Source organism: Elephas maximus, chromosome 1 (assembly GCF_024166365.1).
Source record: "Elephas maximus indicus isolate mEleMax1 chromosome 1, mEleMax1 primary haplotype, whole genome shotgun sequence".
NCBI classification, from domain to species: Eukaryota; Metazoa; Chordata; class Mammalia; order Proboscidea; family Elephantidae; genus Elephas; species Elephas maximus.
The window spans coordinates 230331999-230345849 of record NC_064819.1 but is presented as its reverse complement, the minus strand read 5'-3'; the positions used below and the strand labels follow the sequence as shown (position 1 = coordinate 230345849).

The window sequence follows — 13851 nt, the reverse complement described above, 5'->3', positions numbered from 1 at the left end:
AAACTATTGTTTGGTTTTAAGAAGACTGCAGGGCATAGTTTTGGCTTAAGGTCTAAAGATTATCTCAGGGCAATAGTTTCAGGGGTTCATCCAGCCACCACGGCTCCAGAAAGGCTAGAGTCTATGAGAATTTGAAGTTTTGTTCTCCATTTTCCCTCTTTTGATCAGGGTTCTTTTATAGAACCTTTGATTAGAATGTTCAATAACAGTAGTCGGGTGCCATCCAGATCTCATCTCATGGCAAAGGAGGCAGTGGTTCATGGAGGCAATTAAATGTACACGCCATTTCCTCCTCCTATTCATGACTCTCCTTCTTCCTCTGTTGCTCCAGGCGAACAGAGACCACTTACAAGCTTCCAAGATCCCAGGCACTAAGCAAGGAACTAGGGGTTTTAGAACAGAAGTGCTAAACACATCATTAGGCCAATTAACTGGGATGTGCCAGGAAGCCATGACCCTAAACCTCCCAACCAAGGAACTAAATCCCATGAGGCATCTGGCTGCACATAAGCAGCCTCAGCAGCTACTCTTTTCTTTTTCTGTCATTGTTGTAAATATATCTATCACACTACCCCCACAGAAGTCAGTGGTTCGAACCCCTCAGCCACTTCAAGTGAGAAAGATGCAGTGGTCTGCTCTCATATATGTACATATATACTTAAAATGTCTTACCAACCAAAACACCTTTCTTCGAATTTTCCACCTTCCATTCAGCGTGTCTGAAATGGTTTTTTGTTTGTTTTTTTACACCTCAGACTTGTAGCTTTTAAAGCTCACTACATTGAACCGTATTCACCCTCTGGAAACCCAAAATATATTCAATTTTTTTAACTAGTGATTTAACCCAAATCTAAATCATATCTGTTGTTTTGTGCCATATATCTACCTTGCTACTAAACAAAACTCACTGTGCTACTCGGGGGAGCCCTGGTGGCGCAGTGGTTAAGTGCTCAGCTGGGATGTCCCATGAAACCATGATCCTAAACCTCCCAACCAAGGGATCAAATCCCATGAGGTATCTGGTTGTACATAAGCAGCCTCCGCAGCTACTCCTTTTTGTTGTTGTTGCAAATATATCTACCACACTGCTCCATAGAAGTCAGCGGTTCAAACCCACCAGCTGCTCCGTGGAGAAAGATGTTCCGGTCTGCTCTCCTAAAGAGTTACAGCCTTGGAAACCCTATGGGCCAGTTCTACTTCGTCCTATAGTGTGTTATGAGTCCAAATCGACTTGACAGCAACAGGTTTGGGTTTGGGAATAAGAATTCTTCCTAGGATTTTTTGCAGTGAAAGTATACACAAGAAAACTTCACCAATTCACTAATTTCTACACGTACAATTCAGTGATGTTGGTTACACTCATGTTTTGCAGCCCTGTCACAGAATGGTTTTCAGCATTAGCGATAGTGGGTGTGAGGCACCAAGAGCTGTGCAATTACCCTGCAGAAGGGAATTTGTCCTTCATTCTCAGTTCTTTCTAGCCATACCAACACGTGGATGGGGGCTGACCAGACTGAGAGGGACCAACTAGGGGGTCTGGTGCTAATTAAGCCTCATGAGGCATGATGTAATCTATCATGGCCACATGATAAGGCCCACAGAGCCCTCTTAGGGACATGGAAGCTCTGTGCTATGACTCCGCCCAGACCTCACCTTATGTGTCTCTTTGTATCCTTTATGATTGTAATAAACCCACAGCCATAAGTATGGTAAAATAAATAAATAGATAAATAAAACACCCTGGAAAAACAGCAACAGTCGTTAAGTTGCTCAGACAAACTGGTCAGAGCATGAGACAGATTACGTACAAGTCACAGGCCAGAAGTACAGAGAACAGATGCTCTCTGCTCTACCCTCCTCCAGAAAGGGGTGTCTGCCAACCACCATCTTGGATTACAGGCGGAGGCGTAGAATGTGGGGCTGGCAGGCACGTCCCCGACACCCATCCCTCCGTGTGAGCTGAGGGTCCTCTTACCCAGAAGGGCCGTGTTGTCCATGAGCATCCTGCCTTTGTCGGTCGACTCTTCGCTGTAGACATCCCCAACTAGCAGAAGCTTGATGGCCTCCTGCTTCACACCGTCGAAGAAGTTAGACTGAATCGTGCGTGACACCGACCGGGCCCCATCCTTCAGCTTCCCCACCTGCCGCAGGCCGGGAGCAAGACCGTGAGAGAGACTCACTTCAGGCCACCTGCCCTCCCTCCCTGACTGCCCCTACCTTGGCCTTCCCTTCCAGGGCCCGGCTGCCCGTGAACACTTTGCTCAGACTGTGCCCGTTCAGGGACCACATGGCTTTGAAGGCCTCCAAGAAGCGGTCAACAATGGGCTTTGAAAGCAGCCCCAAGCTCTCAAGCTGCAGATGGAGGACCTGTGTGAGAAATACATGGCATCACCAGGGCTTCTCCACAGCTACCAGCAGCTCCCTGGCCTTGGAGCAAACGCCACCAGGGGTCTTCCTAGTAAGTTCCTTATTTCAGCACATTGCAGGCTGCTCTGGGCACTGGAAGACTGTACCACCCAGAGCAAGAGGCATTCTGGTCACAGAGAAGGTTCCCACCATGACTTATCCTGACTATTTAGGCACTCCACTTGGTCCACCTCTGACCCCTGACACCTGGCCCCATCACCACCACCACCACCACAAGAGACCTGGATAGTAAGTGGTGCTAACTCGCCTTCTCCCTCCAAGAATGAGCCAGGAGAGGCCACATACAAATTCAGGTCTTCAGACTTCCTATTCCTCCTGGGTCTCACTCAGCCACCCTCAGGGGCAGCTCCATCTGTCTCTGCCCACATGGGACTTCTGTGTCTCAAGGGGGCACCTGGTACCTCTGGGCTGCCATGTCCAGGCACAATCCAAAAAAGGGTGTGAGGTGAGTTTCCCTATGATGGGGCAAAAGCATATTGTGGACGGGGAAGCGAACCGCCCAGAGAGGCACAGCTCAGCCCTGTCCCCCTCTCTTAGAGTCAGAGCTGACCCAGCGATGGCCCCCATGCTTCTCAAGGTGCTCCACCAGCGATGGCCGGGGTTTTGGACACTGACCTCGAGGGCGATAAAGCACTGCACGGTGTTGGTTCGGTCCAGGCAGTCGAGACAGTTCATTCGCAGAGTTCCTTTCTGAAAGCTAGGGCGACAGTGAGAGACCAGGGTTACAAATCATGTCTGAAGGGACAATGGCGTAGCACAAAGGAGCAGATTTAACCACAGACCCCCAAGGAGACAGGAACCAAGAACGACTCTGTCCCTTGGCCCAAGTAGCCAGCAGACCCCTGTCCAATGGATCCACCACTGCTGGGAAGGGGGCAGATTCGAGCCCAGCTCAACAACCTGCACACATGTGACTGTGAATGCTGATCTGAGGGAACCCGGCTTCCTCCTCCTCCTCAGCCCTGAGCAGGCAGCATCCATCCAGGTCTTCTCATGGGGTCTTCTTCTCAGCACTGAGTGGGCAACACCTGTCTGGGTCTTCTCACGGAGACTTCTCCTCAGCTCTGAGCAGGCAGCACCCATGCTGGTCCCCTCATGCAGCCTTCTCAGTTCGTAACACCCATCCAGGTCTTCTTATAGGACCTTCTTCTCAGTTCTGAAGGGACAGCACCCATCCAGATCTCCTCACAGGGCCTTCTCCTCAGCTCTGACAGGACAGCACCCATCCAGGTCTCCTCACAGGGCCTTCTCCTCAGCTCTGAGCAGGCAGCACCCATCCGGTCTCTTCACAAGGCCTTCTCCTCACCTCTGAGTGGACAGCACCCATCCAGGTCTCCTCACAGGGCCTTCTCCTCAGCTCTGAGCGGACAGCACCCATCCAGGCCTCCTCACAGGGCCTTCTCCTCAGCTCTGAGCAGACAGCACCCATCCAGGTCTCCTTACAGGGCCTTCTCCTCAGCTCTGAGCAGACAGCAGTCATCCAGGTCTCCTCACAGGGCCCTCTCCTCAGCTCTGAGGGAACAGCACCCGCCCAGGTCTCCTCATGGGGCTTGTTCTCAGCTCTGAGGTGACAGAACCCATCCAGGTCTCCTCACAAGGCCTTCTCCTCAGCTCTAAGGGAACAGCACCTGTCCAGGTCTCCTCACAGGGCCTTCTCCTCAGCTCTGAGGTGACAACACCCATCCAGGTCTCCTCACAGGGCCTTCTCCTCAGCTCTAAGGGAATAGCACCTGTCCAGGTCCCCTCATAGGGCCTTTTCCCCAGCTCTGAGGTGACAGCACCCATCCAGGTCTCCTCGTGGGGGCTTCTCCTCAAGTCTGAGCAGGCAGCACCCATACAGGTCTCCTCATGCTGCCTTGTCCTCAGCTCTGAGCAGGCAGCACCTGTCCAGGTCTCCTCATGGGGCCTTCTTCTCAGCTCTGAGGGGGTAGCACCCATCCCTGTCTCCTTGGGCAATTGAGTTTACGCCAGCTGTCCCAGCACCCCTTTCACTCTCGCAAGTACCTCAGGTTGGGCGCTAAGTTACATTGTCACCCTAGCTCTACACTGGGTGGTGCAAAGGGTTAATGTGCTTCGCAACTAACTGAAAAGTCGAAGGCTTAAGTTCACCCTGGGGCACCTCAGAAGAAAGACCTGGCAGTCTACTTCCAGAAAACCAGCCACTGAAAACCCTATGGAGCACATTTCTACTCTGACACATATGGGGTCACCGTGATGCAGAATCAATTCGGCGGGGGGGGAGCTCAACATTTAATGCGGTCCCCTTTATTAACAAATTTCTTTTTCCAGAAAACTATATTTTAAAATCTACTTGCAAAATCAAAAAGCATGTTTTTGATTGCGGGAAGGGAACAGAGGCAGTTGAACCCCAAAATCACGGAGTACATGGCCCAGGAAACCACAGGAGTACCTAAGCAGCAAGAAGACGGAGTCTGTCTTTGATGCAGGCACACACTGCAGGGGTCGGGGACCAGGAGAGTCCTCCCAGCGCCTCTGCTACCTCCGCCAACAGGACGATGAGGCCCCTGGAGGCGACTCACCGTGGATGCACATTCTCGCCCTTCGTGAACACATCAAAGTCGTCCCAGTGCAACTTCAACTGCGGCCTCAACAGGTTCTCCAATTTTTCTAGCTTCCCGCCTTTGGCAAATTGATGGAAGTCAAAATTTATCATAGGTGTGTCGCTGGCGTGGCAGGAAGCCCAGAGCAACTTCTGCAAAGGGGAGAAGAGAGTGGAGGGGGGAAGAGAGAGAGACAAAGATGACGGCACGCTTCACCACACGACACTGCGCTACTCGCTAGAACGTCCGGGCTTCGTTCTAAAGTGTAGCGTGCATTGAGTCGTGTCTGCTTCCTGGCCCTGAAAGGGAAGCCAGAACAGAAACACGTGGGACAAAACCACAAAGGGTCCTTGCCTGCAGAGTGGCAGAAGGTCCACCCTGGGCAAAAGCTAGCCAAGACAAAGGGGGTTCCTGCCGACATCACAACCTGCAGGGCCCTCAGGAAGCACAGGTGGGAGGCTTCCTCTGTTCTCATATAACCCAAGGGCTGCAGGCCCCAAGTACAGCAGCATCGCAGCAGGCTGTGGAGCTCATAATGCAGCTCATGGTTGCCCTGGTAACCGGTCACATCCGGACTTAAGCACAAGTGTCTGGTGGATGTGGCCAGGTTGTCAGCTGGGGCCTCTAGGGAGGTGCAGGATGTGTGGCCCAGTGGAAGGGGAGGGGAGGCTAGGGTCTGTAAAGCCAGTCTAGCCCAGGCCCAGACCATGAGCTGAAGGTGGGACAGAGATGGGGAGTCCAGGGCATGATCACTTGGGGGTTCCATGACCCTCTTCACAGCTGCCTTTCTCCACACATGAGGCTCCTGTGGCCTGGCAACACCTCAGCTTTCTCACTAAACAGCCTCAAGGCCAAGGACAAACTAGCTGTCTCCCTAGGCCACTTGGCCTCACACACCCCACCCTGTACCACACACCACTTAGTCCAGTGTCTGTCCAGTCAGAGGTGCTAATAACCTTCAAGGATGTGAAGGTTGAGGCTATGTGTCAACTTGGCTGGGCCATGATTCTCAGTGGTTTGGCAGTTATGATGTAGTTTGGTAGTCGTGTGATGATGGGATCACTTCCATGATGGGATCTGATATAATGTGATCACCTCCATGATGGGATCTGCTGTGAGGAGCCAATCAGTTGAAAGGGAGTTTCCTTGGGGGTGTGGTCTGCATGGAATTTAAGTGGACAGTCACACAATACTGGGAATCACAGCCTAGACAAGTTGATACACATTTTTGGGGGACACAATTCAATCCATAACAAAGGACTAAAAGGACTATAGGTCATCCAGTCTGGTCATACTTAAAGTGCCTGTCCACAACACGCCAGAATGTGAATCACTGCATGGCTTCATTGAGAAAGTCTTGCTATGATGTTGAAGTCAGATGAACTAAGTCAGTGAGCTTAGGGGCAGAGTTGATTGACACTGTGGAGTATGGACAGAGAACACCCAGCCACAGACTTTCTGGGGGGCGCGGACCACACTCTGAGCAGCCCTGATGTAGACAAGAACCTTACTAGGTCATTTGACACCGGGAGCCAAGGCTCAGTGTAACATCCCAGGAAGACAGAACCCACATCTCCCAAGTTCTGACCCAGCATCCTAGCGCTCAGGAGCACTCCCACCTATGCCAGGAGGGGAGGCTAAAGGTTTCCTCTTCCCATAACTCAAGGCACCACAGGGGAGATAGCACCTTGGATTCTTTTTTAAATAAAGTGATACTTTATTTCTTGACTTACTATATGGGTTTGGGTTTTTTAGTGCTACTATTCTTTCATATTTTTTTTTGCCTTTTTTTTTTTTCTCTTCTTCCTTAAAATAAGAAGGAAGCGTCACTGCCAAGATGGGTGGAAGGGAAATACTTCTGGAGCTTGTTGCTAATAACAACAAACCACACAGGAAAAGCAGGTCTGGCCAAATAAAACCGACAACCAAAAGCCTGTGCTCCAAGATGTGGCTTTCTAAGTGGGGTGAGCTAAGCACTCAGCTGACCTGGGGTTCCTGCCAGAAGGCCAAGCAGCCAAGGCTGAGCTCTGCCCTCCCTCCTGCTGAAGGGAGCTCTGCCTTCAAACTTGCCTCAGAAGGAGCTTCCTGGAGCTTCAGACAACCAGAGGAAGTGTATAGGGACTCAAGTGGATTAGTGGTTACAAGGGGCGGGTGGGGGTGGGGGTGGGGATGGCAGTGGGAGTGGGGGAAGACTCACTGAGCTTGAGGGAAAAATCCATCACTGAGGTGATGGAAAAATCTGGAAATGGGTAAGAGTGAATGTTGAAAGGGCAGAAGTTTTGTTACATAGATATCTACCACAATAAAAGCATAAAACACAAAAACAGAGGGCTTTTCTCTGACAATTAGGGCATGTGTGGCTTGGAATGAAAGCGAAAGGACACAGCTCACTCTGAGCTTTTCAGGTAGGAGATGAGACACCTGGGAAGCAGGTTCCACAGAGGCCTGGGCCCTACGAGCAGGGAGAGCCAGGCGAGGCAGGGTCACTTGCTCTGTGGCTTCCCAGCCCTGTGGGGTTTCTTTCCACACCTGCTTGTGCCCCGGGGAGGCTGCAGGAGCCCACACGGGCTGTGCAGAGAGCAGCTTTCCCAGCAGTCCCTGGTGAATGAAGTTTTCGAGGCTGCCAAGGAAGCAGGAGGAAAATATGGAAAACTCTTTAAATAGAGAGACCCAGCCACACATGCCCCGGCAGGGGTCTTTGTGGGGTTACCCCAAGAGGGGACCCTAGGGTTCCCCCAGGAGGTGAGGGGCCATCAGAACGAAGGAAGGGTGAAGGCGAGGGATGGGAGAGGGTGGGCTTCATGCTCCCTTTTTCTGGACTGAGAAGGAACTCTCCAGAGAGCTGCGAGAGGGCATTGTCATGAACCTCAAGATCCCATGCAGTGGCGGGTAGGAAATGTCTTGTTTTGACTTTGAGCAGGTCCTCCCCAGCCACCACGTTGTAAGAATCGAATGTGTGGGGACTCCTGGATCTCCTATGCTGCTGCGTTAAGTGGTGGGAGCGCTGGTGGAAAAAAGTTCCAAAAGCAGAGCAGTGATGCTTATAAAGAGCCCTCACCTGGAGCCCCTGTGCAGGTCAGCGGGCACCCCTTCCCCACCCGCCCCCACCTCAGCCCGTCAGTTCGGAGCCGCGAGAGACAGACAGACAGACGGACGTTACCTTGAAGGCTCTGTTGAGCACTTCCTCTGACAGACAGACAGACAGACAGACGTTACCTTGAAGGCTCTGTTGAGCACTTCCTCTGACAGACAGACAGACAAACGGACGTTACCTTGAAGGCTCTGTTGAGCACTTCCTCTGACAGACAGACAGACAGACAGACAGACGGACGTTACCTTGAAGGCTCTGTTGAGCACTTCCTCTCCGCCTCGGCTCCCCAGCAGGTTGACAACCACTTGCTTCCCGTACTGCTCTTTCAGAAGCAACATATGCCTGTCATGGCAGGACCACGCAGTCGTGTCACCGGGACTCCAGACGAGCCGAGCCCCAAGACCCAACGTGGGGAAGATGAGCCCGGGGGAAGGGAAACCAATCTCTGCCAGCCACCCTCAGGCTCATTGCGGCCTGCTGTCAGTACATCAACAGGATGCTTGAGGAAAGGCAGTGCCAAGAGTAACCCCCAGCGTATCTGACTTCCAAACAATTCCAACATTGGATGAATGACATGCCAGGCTTTATATAAAGTGCCACCATTAAGCCGAGAAGAGCTAACTGGACTTTTAATTAATAAATCATGAAACCCACTGCCATCGAGATGATTCCAACTCATAGCAACCCTATAGGACAAAGTAGAACTGTCCCACATGATTTCCAAGGAGAGCCTGGCGGATTCGAACTCCCAACCTTTTTGGTTAGGAACCTAACACTTAACCACTGCACTACCAAGGCTCTGTTATCGAGCCTTTGACATGTTGTGTGTATCTCTGAAATTACTCTCATATTTTATCTAGTACCCATCCGTCTCAAAACTAGAAAAGCTGTTAGCAGAGTTGTCAACCTTGGTGTCCAGTTTTTCCCTTAAATGCTGCAGATGAAACAAGAAGGTACAACACGTCACACCTACTAGGATGGCTATTACCAGAAAAAATGGAAAATAACAAGTGCTGGCAAGGTTGTGGACAAAGCGGAGCCCTTGTGCATTGCTGGTGGGAAGGTAAAATGGTGCACACTCTGTGTAAAAAACAGTTTGGCAGTTCTTCGAAATTTAAACAGAGTTACCACACGACCCAGCAATTCCACTCCTAGTTATACACCCAAAGGACTTGGAAGCAGGGACTCTAACGGATACATGTACACCAATGATCGTAGCACTTACTCACAATAGCCAAAAGGTGGAAACAACCCAAGTGTCCATCAACAGATGACTGGATAAACAAAATGTGGTACACATGTACAATGGAATATTACTCAGATGTAGAGAGAAAGGAAGTTCTGATGCATGCTATGTCATGGAATAACCTTGAAAACATTCTGCTGACTGAAATAAGTTAGGCACAAAAGGACACATACTGTATGATCCCACTTCTATGAAATCTACAGAATAGGCACACACAGAGACAAAGTTTATCGGTGGTTACCAGGAGCTGCGAGTAGTGGTGAATGGGGAGTTATGGCTTAAGGGGTACTGAGTCTCCACCTGAGATGATGAAAAACTTTTGCAAAGAGATGTTGGTGATGGTTGCACAACATATTGAATTAATGTCATTGAAATGGACATTAAAAATAATTAAAAGGACAAAACGTTTTATTATATATATTTCACTCTAATAAAATTTAACAAAGAAAGAAGGTATAACAACAAAATTTTGGTTGGACTTTTGGAAAATAATCAGCTATCAGAGAGTATTTTTTAAATACATATAAGTGCTGAAGTTTTAGGCCCTCATAGCCACCCTGTAGGACAGAGCAGAACTGCCCCATAGGGTTTCCAAGGCTGTAATCTACACGGAAGCAGACTGCCGTATTGTTCTCTGGAGGAGCGGCTGGTGGGTTAGAACTTCTGACTGTTTGATTAGCAGCAGAGCGCTTAATCGCTGCACCACCAGGGCTTCTCCCACCCCTGCAACCACTAAAAATTTTTGCTCTCTCTGGGTGTGCCTAAACCAAAAAAAAAAAAACCCGTTGCTGTCAAGTTGATTCCGACTCCTAGCCACCGTATAGGACAGAGTAGAACTGGCCCACAGGGTTTCCAAGGAGCACCTGGTGGATTCAAACTGCTGACCTTTTGGTTAGCAGCCAAGCTCTTAACCGCTGCGCCACCAGGGTTCCCCTAGATGTGCCTATTTCATATAAATGGGATCATAAAATATTTCTCCTTCTGTGACTGACTTATTTCCCTCCTAATGTTTTCAAGGTTAAGATGTTTCATTTATAAACTGAATTAAAAATATATATTAATTATCAAAAAAGAACCATTTTTAGCTCAGTAAGGTAAAAAGCATTCTCTTCCAAACTTTGAGGGGTAGCACTGTGTAGTAGAAAGCATGTGGATTTGAAGTAGATAGTTTGAATTTAGGTTCCTCTGCTGACTTCGTCCGGGGTGGGCCTAGCCTCTTGGACTCCTGTGTCTCTATGGGGGGGACTCAGCTGGAGCAGTGCTCCTGGAAGCCCCGCCGACCCTGCAGTCGCCCTCTGTGGGAGTGAAGGTCATGGGTTTATCAGATTGCTGAGATCAGGGCCTCAGCTCAAAAACCAAACCCATTGCCATTGAGTGGATTCTGACTCATAGTGACCCCATAGGACAAAGCAGGGCTGCCCCACAGGGTTTCCAAGGAATGGCTGGTGGATTCAAACTGCCAGCCTTTTGGTTAGCAACCGAGCTCTTAACCACTGCACCATTCTGACTCATAGCAACCAAGCTGGGCAGATTTATGAGTCAGCCTTGGTTGAAAGGAAGAAGAAACAAAAGGATGCGACTGGCCTCTCCTGGGATCTTTTAGGATTTGGCCTGATTTTTACAGCAGGTGGCACTCCAGAGCAGACTCTCTCTGGGCAGAGAAGCCAGGGTTGTCCAGCTCTGCCAGTCACAGGGTAATGTTAATTTTGGGGTGAAATGTGAAGAAGCCCGTTGTGAACACACACCCAAGCCGCGCCTACAATGCTACTCATCAGAAACAAGGCTGGTATTTGAGCTCCATTTGTCTGATCCCTGTTCCTGCTTCTCATGGGTCCACACTTTAGGACTGAGAGAAGCATTATTCACGATGTCCTTTATCCTGTCACAGGAGCCCTGGTGGCGCTATAGTTAGATGCTCAACTCCTAACCAAAAGGTTGGCAGCTAGAACCCACCCAGCTGCTCCACAGAACCCGCTTCCAGAAAGACTGCAGCCTGGAAGGCCCTATAGGGCGGTTCTACTCTATAACACATGGGGTTGCTATGAGTCAGAACTGACTCCAGGGCACCTAGCAACAACAACAACATCCTGTCACCAACCCCAAATATTCTTGATCAAATTGTTGATCTTCTCTGAGCTAGTTTCTCCATCTGTAAGATAAGGTAATCCTCCTGTAAGGAATGGTTAAAAGGAGTAAGCGTGACAAGGAAAAGTGAAAAGTTCAGTGCTTGGTCATGGGAGTTGTCTCTCTTTCTTTCTGTTAGAGATTGAATTGTGTCCCCTAAAAGGATATGTTCAAGTTCTAACCCCTGTACCTGTGAGCGTGTCCTTTGTTTGGAAAGGGTCTTTGCAGACGTTGTCATTAAGCTACCATGAGGTCATACTGGAATAGGGTGGGTCCTAATCCCACCTGAGTGGTGTCCTTATAAAAGAGGAGAGCAGCCATGTGACGAAGGCCATGTGACTAAGGAGTGATGCTGTGGCTGCAAGCCCAGGAACATCTGGGGCTACCAGAAGCTGGAAGAGACAAAGAAGGGTCTTTCCCTATTGCAAAGAGAGCATGGCCCTGCCAACACCTTGATGCATGTGAGACAATACATTTCTGTTATTTTAAGCCCCACATTTTGTGGTACCTTGTTACGGCAGTTCTAGAAAACAAACACACCTTTGCTTTAATCTAAAAATAAGAATGTACTTATATTTTGATCAATTAAGAGATTCATTCCACTGACTCCAGGGCTTTAGGGAAAGAGTCCAGGAGACCGTGCTGAGGTCAGTACAAATGGCGATGCTCTTCTCTGAGTTTAGGTTCTTTTTTACTTTCTCTGCCCATCTGCTAGTGTTACATGAAGCTACTTGGAAAACTTTGGCATTTTTCAGGAGACTGAGGAATCAGGTTTCCATTTGGAAGTGTCCTCCTCCTCCTCATCAGGGTGTAGTTGAGAGTACCAACAGTTAAAAACAACTGATCTCCTTGACAAGATTCCCAGTGTAAGTCGATACATGCAAAGTGAGAGAAGGTCTGAGAAGGTGACCCAGGCACTGCCACCAATAAAGGTTAATACGTTCAAAACTCATTACCATGCCATGATGAGCAGACCTGCTCAACACACCCCCTTCCTTCAGACACACAGATGAGTGAAGGGGAATGCATAATCCACTTCAACAGGGGAGTGTGTCACGGCAATACTGACAAAGAACAAGTATTCTGTGAGTATTAAAATTACTCATGCTCAAGTTGTTTTGCGGGTGGGGGAAGGGAGCAACGAAAGGATTGGCTCTGGGCCAAACACATCAGAACTAAAAAAATTGGACGTCCCAGATGCATCCATCAAAACTTGCATGCCAGTCTGGGGAAAGCACGCCTGCCCTCTCTGGGGTCTCCCTCGGGTTGCACTAGACAAACCTGTTACCTCATCATCAAATATTACTCTACAGCGGGACGGGTGTGGTTGTTGCGGATCGAACCGTGTCCTCCAAAAAGCTATGTGGAAGCCCTAGCCCCTGTATCTGTAAATATGACCCTGTTTGGAAACAGGGGTTTTCTTCTGTTGCATTAATGGGGTCATACCAGGGGAGGGTGGGTCCTAAACCTAATCCCTTCTAAGTGCTGTCTTATAAAAGCAGTGTACTAGACACACACACACTGGGAGACGCCATGTGAAAACACAGGCAGTTACGTCTACAAGCCCAGGAACACCAAGGATTGCTGGCCACTGAAAGGTGAAAGAGACACAGAAGGACCTTCCCCTAGAGCCTCGTCCTGAATTCAGACTTCTAGCCTCCAGAACTGTGAGAGAACAAACTCCTGCTCCGTTGTGGTATTTTTTGTTACAGTACCACTAGAAGACTAGGACAAGTTTGACAGTGAACGCGGAAACACATAACTCCTTCTCTAGGGAATCTGCTGTATACCATTCTAGTCAAACTTCCCAGTTAAAAAGCATTGAAAGAGAAACACTCTCTAAGCCAACGTCTTAAATAGCAGCTTCCTGTGAAAGGACTTAGCCGTCAGAAAGCTGTTCTGTGATTTGTAGAAGAGATCTAGGTTTACCCCTGGATTTAGAGAAGCCTTTCCAAGGCACAAGACAGCTTCTGGGGGGCTCGTGAGAAAAGCCAAAAATATCCCATTACTGTCTAGTTGGGATAGAGGCCGTATAGGACAGAGTAGAACTGCCCCACAGGGTTTCTAAGGCTATAATGTTTATGGAAGCTGAATGTCACATCTTTCTCTTATAGAGCGGCCGGTAAGTTTGAACCACCAACCTTTTGGTTAGCAGCTGGCACTTAACCACTGCGTCACCAGGGTGTCTTCTCGTGAGAAAAGAGAGGTCTTATTCTCTCAGGTATATGCATACACACACACCATGCATTGCCAGGATTTAAGACAAATTTTAAGTCCATATAAACGTGCTTTAATACACATACACACACACATATATATATATATATATATTTTTTTTTTTTAGAAAAAAGCTCATAAAGGGATTTTGAAACAAGCCCATGACTGGCCCTCCCCTCTGGTTT

General features: G+C 49.1%; 1 protein-coding gene across 5 annotated transcripts in view; it reads right to left on the bottom strand.

Moving 5' to 3' along the window:
- The window catches only part of SYNJ2 (synaptojanin 2), a 137227-nt gene that overhangs the window by 39869 nt on the left and 83507 nt on the right, over positions 1-13851 (bottom strand). For all 5 annotated transcript variants that reach the window (XM_049904616.1, XM_049904625.1, XM_049904633.1 and 2 more), the window contains 5 exons: positions 8325-8421; positions 4968-5140; positions 3043-3124; positions 2218-2367; positions 1976-2141 (listed from right to left, as the gene is read on the bottom strand). In XM_049904616.1, the coding sequence (XP_049760573.1) occupies positions 1976-2141; positions 2218-2367; positions 3043-3124; positions 4968-5140; positions 8325-8421 (668 nt within the window). The remainder of the gene's footprint in view (positions 1-1975; positions 2142-2217; positions 2368-3042; positions 3125-4967; positions 5141-8324; positions 8422-13851) is intronic.